Source organism: Sinocyclocheilus rhinocerous, unplaced genomic scaffold, assembly GCF_001515625.1.
Source record: "Sinocyclocheilus rhinocerous isolate Xijiao unplaced genomic scaffold, SAMN03320098_v1.1 scaffold65, whole genome shotgun sequence".
Lineage (NCBI taxonomy): Eukaryota > Metazoa > Chordata > Actinopteri > Cypriniformes > Cyprinidae > Sinocyclocheilus > Sinocyclocheilus rhinocerous.
The window spans coordinates 637,614-643,335 of NW_015662000.1; the positions used below are offsets into that span (position 1 = coordinate 637,614).

Below are 5,722 nucleotides of genomic sequence, written 5' to 3' on the forward strand. Positions count from 1 at the left end.
TGTTCGACTTGAAGCAGCGCTACAAAGACCAATCGGTGTGTGTCATCAAAGTACTGCGAGAGCTATAAGAGAGCAGACGTCTCCTTGTGCTTTCTCTCGCCGTACTTTGATGTCATACACCGATCGATCCGAGTCGAGCACACCTCTTTACTCTCGCGTGTCACATGACCAAGTGTAATCGCAGCCTTTGCGATTGAAAAAACGCGTTTTTTTTCATATCGTGATATTATCGCAAATGCAATTAATCGTTCAGCCCTAGTCTTTGGCCACTCAAACTCTCTTAATTATTGCCCTGATGGTGGAAATGAGGATTTTCAATGCTTTAGCTGTTTTCTTACAGCCACTTTCTATTTTGTGAAGCTCAACAATCTTGTTCAGTACATCAGAACTATATTCTTTGGTTTTACTCCTTGTGATGGATGATTAAGGGAATTTGGCCTTTGTGTTCCTCATATTTATAATTCTGTGGAACAGGAAGTCATGGCTGGAGAATTTCATGTTTATAATCACCCTGGTGTGTAAAAAAAATATGAATAGGAATATACTTCAGAGATATTTTACTCATAAGAATTTCTAGGGGTGCCAATAATGGTAGCCAACATGCATTGGAGAAAAACATTTATTTCATAATGTGAGTTTCCCCCCACTTTCAATTGTTTTACTTCAATGAAAGTTTACAATTTTGTGAATTTTTTTAATAAAAGATCAAAAAGATAAATGATACAGAATTATTTTGACGGTCACCTTTGCTCATATTTACCAAGAGTGCCAATATTAGTGGGCGGCACTGTATGAGGTAGCATCATTTTAAAAGTGTAATTATTGACATTGTCAAAATCATGTAAATGAATAAAATCCATGAGCATTTTTATTATGCATTTTTCTAGCTATGCCATGCTCTAAAATATTTTATATAATTTTTAGGGGTGACCCCGAATAGTCGAAGATTCGATGCTTCGATAGGAGGAACCTAATTCGACTGCCAATCTCACAGTCGAATATTCGCGGGTGTTATGATCATGCCATTTTGGCTATATGGGGGTGCTCAAATGTCTTTTGAGGTTTTCTCCTAATAAGTTAATATACAGCTTATTAAAATAATGCTGTAAATAAGAATCTGAAAAGAAAGAAGCTTCAAATAAATATTTTAACGTGCATGAATAAATCCAATCACTCCTATAGATTTAAGTTTTACTTTCCATAATCCGTGACTGACAGAGGAGCATCTTGGCGGCAGGGATTTAAAACTTTAACAAGACTCAAATTGACACAGGCAGAGTGAAAGATTGGATTTTTTCGATCAGGTAGGGTACAAGTGATTTCAAAACATTTCAGCCGGTTTATATATATTGTGTATATATTATTTATCTCGTATAAGATGCATTTGGTTGAGTTGCGCTGCAGTAAAGCGCTTTATTGTAGTACTACCGTGGTTATCTCTTCAGCACGCTGCGCGAGCAGGACAAACAACAATGCAGAATATTAATAACTATGAATTTTGCCCCGCCCCCAAAACATACTATTCATCTATCAGTCGACTATCGCAAGATTCGAAAATTCCGATTCGACTATGAAAATCCTTAGTCGGGGACACCCCTAATAATTTTATAGAAACTGAAAAATTAAAAGAAAAAATAATTTTTAAATCCTTATCCTTGATCCTAGTTAATTAATACTGGAAGAGTCGTGGGGCCTTAGAATATGATTGTGGACAGTCCATAACAGCCATTAAAAAGAAAAGGTTCAGAACCCCTGCCCTACTATATAATTATGCTAGTTTAGGACTGCTTTTCATGTTGGTCATAACATAAGTGGGCAGTACTTGGGACCAGACGTTATGCCGCTAGTCAAATGTCTACCTGCATAATAACAAAGCTGTTTTGTAATACAGATCTAGCGTAATCCCGCTATGACTTCCTAGAGTTGTGGTTCCTCAGTCCACCCTGCATTCTCTGCCTCATCATCACTATTTTCAGCCCATCTGTGCACACACTTCCCTGTGGAACAAGCCGTCAGCTGAACAGCTACAAGCCCTAACCCGCATGACTCCAGCCTGTGAAACCTTTAGAAATTTCATATCCTGCTTTCGGTTTTGTGTTTAATGGTTATACTTGATGAATATAGTGAGGAAATCCAAGCTAATGTAGAAAATGATGTAGAAAAAGGTTCTGATACTCAGACTGAGGGAGGTGGTAGGGAAATGTGTGGGTGTGTATGTGTTTGAGGTAGCAGACCTTGGGAATGTATGTAGAGTAGTTCGAGCTGTTCTGTGCAGCTGTGTCCTTCACTCACCCTCACGGAGCAGAGACCCTCCGGTCCTTTCAAGTGCATCATGCGTCCACCATGAGCTTTTTAAAAAAAAAATGTTTTATATATAACTGGAACAGACACAAGGGCAGACCACTTCAGTCGGTGAGAGAAAATGGTTGGAAATTGCACAGTGTCTAAATGTCAGTGGTCATGCGTTTGTGGGCAGGGCAATTACGGTAGTGATTTGCACTCCAGATCATCAGAAACTTGCATATCCTTTTGCACAAGTGCCAGTCCTCAGTCATGAGTTCTGTGAATCTCTTTCAGAACTAGAACTTCAGATTCAGATCCATTTTAACAGTGACTTGACAGTCAAACCATGACATAACTGATTGTTACTACTTAACCTGCCCACAAATAAACATGCATTTATTTTTATTTTTTTTGCTTTGCTTTTTTTTTTTTTTTTTTTTACAAACAATTTATTTTATTTAGCAGCACAACAGTTTTTAAACTTGATAATAAATTATTTCTTGAACACCAAATCAGCATATTAGAATGTCATCTGAAAGATCATGTGAAAATGAAGACTGGAGTAATGACGCTGAAAATTCAGTTTTACCATCACAGAAATAATTTATATATTAAATTAGAAAACGGTTATTTTAAATTGTAATATTTCACAATATTATTTTTTTTTTCTGTATTTTTGATCAAACAGATGTAGCCTTGGTGAGCTTTAGCTACTTCTTTCAGAAACATGAAAATAACTTACTGACCTCAAACCTTTAAACAGTAGTGCATGATATTTGTAAATAAAATAATTTTATTTCAGATAAAATATATAGCGGCTCTGCAACACAACAAATGTTGCCCATCAACTGAATTAAAGAATCACATTGAACACTTTCAGTATTGATAGTTTCATTGATAGGAATTTAGTTTTGTTGCATTGGACTAGACAAATTGAGTTGCTTTTGTTTTGAAAACTACATTTATCATGCTTCCTGGATAATGACATTAGTTGGATTGAAACCAGCAGGTTCAAGGGGCAGGTGCGGTCTGATTTTCTGGCTCAGAACAGCCTTTTACATTAGCATGTGTAACAGTGCCAGATTGGGTGGAAAAGAGAGAAAATTGATGCTTTTTAAATCTATTAATCAATTGCTATAAACATTGGTGCGCTTAAAGAAAATGAGTACATATTTGCAAAGTTAAGAAAATAATTAAAGAAAACAGCAATTTCAACTTCAGAATGAAATAAAAGTGTTAAAAAGTATCACTTAGTCTCATCCATCTTTGTGTGCGTTTATTATGTGTGCTAAGACCTCTTTCCCATGTATGTTGGCAGAACTCTTTGACCCGCAGCGCGCCCCTCGTCAGTGAAGCTCAGGGCCGTAGTGGTGCTCGCTTCCACACCTCCTACGACAAGAGGTACGTCATCAAAACCATAAGCAGCGAGGACGTGGCTGAGATGCACAACATCCTCAAAAAGTACCACCAGGTGCGAACAAGCTCATACATTCCCCATGTTTTACCAATAATTTGTACATTTACATGCACATTTCTTGTGAGCCAGGTATAATGTCTTTTTAATGTCTTTTTTTCACTGCAGTATATTGTGGAATGTCATGGTACCACACTGCTGCCACAGTTTCTAGGCATGTACCGCCTCACTGTAGATGGAGATGAAACTTATATGATAGTCACACGCAACGTTTTCAGTCACCGGTTGTCTGTGTATAAGAAATATGACCTGAAGGTAAGGATTATGAAAAATGACTGGCCAAGTCAAACCAGATGACGGTTATGATATAGTTTGACATGTTCTAATTTTTCTTCTCTGTAGGGATCTACTGTTGCCAGAGAGGCAAGTGACAAAGAAAAGGTCAGTTTCACCCTAAAAACACAAAAATCTGATCTGAATGTTTTCAATTTTGACTTTTCCGATCTTTTTTGTTGCTTTTCTGTGTGTCTCATTGCTTGTGTGTTTGAAGATGGTTCTTTCTGTAGTGGCTAATCATTTGTCACTTCAAACACCTTAATTTACTGTGAAGCAGAGAGTGAGTATTAGAGTGAGGCGTGCTGGTTTTAGAGCGTCTGTGTTATTATCGGGTGCACAGATGTAGGCCTAGATCTATCCTATACTTAGGGTGTCAAGGTGAAGCAGAGTCCATGGTGCTTTTTTAAGCTACGGAGATTAAAGCAAGAGACTGTAAGCTTCAGTAGCATCAACACTGGCACTGAAAATAAAACGGATGATTTAATGACAGTGGTTGGGCTGTGTGCCTGTTCACAAGGTACTAGAACTTAACAAAGAAGAAATATTAAAGTTAGCTATGCATCCTTGTAATTTCACATGTCTGTCTATTATTAGGCATTATTTTGCATAGTCGTGCATGGTGTATTTTTGTTCAACCAAAGAAATCCGTGTCTGTGTGTGTGTATATATAGTAATAAGTATAAGTAATCCTACTAGGCCAAGTTAAACTTCTCTGTACAACTCCAGCCCAAAGGCGGCCCATGAGTTAAAATAACAGATGGTCCACTGGTGGTCTGAGGGGCATGAGGTTACCCGACTCCTATTATAATCCTTTTATTCTGTCACAGGGCCATAGACCCTAATCACTGGCACTTTGGAGGGGGATAAAAGGGGAAATTCTCACATTTTCTCCATTCATAGCTGCATAGAAAAAAAAATCACCAGCTTTGAACAACAGCACTCAAGTTTTTTGGAAACGCTTGTTTTTTTTGTGTGTTTTCTTCCACCAGAGATTACACTGCAAAAAAAAAGAAAAAAAATTATAAAAACTGAAACTAAATTATATAATTAAATATTATCAACTGTTATCTATAATCAATTAAATGTAATATTAAAAATTATTTTAATAATATATATTCTGAAAACTAGTCTTGTGACACAATTTTGCACCAAATTTATCTTGTCGTTAATGATTTTTAGACATTTCTACTGAAAAACAAGACCCAAAATGCTGATTAGAGAAAGTATTAGTTAAAATTATTTTGCAGCCCATCTCTCATCTGTCACACAGATTTACTGTCACTATAAAACCGAATGTCTGAATAAATGTTGAGCCTGTTGCTGTTCTGTTACAGGCCAAATGTAGCTTTACAAAACAAAGGAGGAGTAGAAAGAAGAGTTCATTTTCTTCATATGTGATGCGATCTGGGAAAACCCGTCGGATGTCGCGCTGGGACGTTTTCAGGAAATTTGAAAAATAGGTCGAATGTCAATCTTTTGTCAAAATTAGGGTTTCATTCAATTATTATTCTATAACATCTTGTCTATAATCTCTGAAAATATCTTGGCAAAATTCACTTGTTTAGTGCAGAAAAATAGCGATTTATTGCAGCAAGCAGAAAAGACTGTCTTTCTCTCATGTTAAGAACACGCTGCGGAGGTGCTTTCTCTTAACACCACAAAAACAGTTAACCTATCAAAATAAACCAC

At 36.8% G+C, this 5,722-nt stretch overlaps 1 protein-coding gene across 1 annotated transcript in view; it reads left to right on the forward strand.

The window, feature by feature from the left end:
• Positions 1-5,722, forward strand: part of LOC107727230 (phosphatidylinositol 5-phosphate 4-kinase type-2 alpha) — a 45,064-nt gene that overhangs the window by 25,475 nt on the left and 13,867 nt on the right. The window contains exons 4-6 of the mRNA XM_016537028.1: positions 3,602-3,754; positions 3,866-4,012; positions 4,100-4,138. Coding sequence (XP_016392514.1) covers positions 3,602-3,754; positions 3,866-4,012; positions 4,100-4,138 — 339 coding nt within the window. The remainder of the gene's footprint in view (positions 1-3,601; positions 3,755-3,865; positions 4,013-4,099; positions 4,139-5,722) is intronic.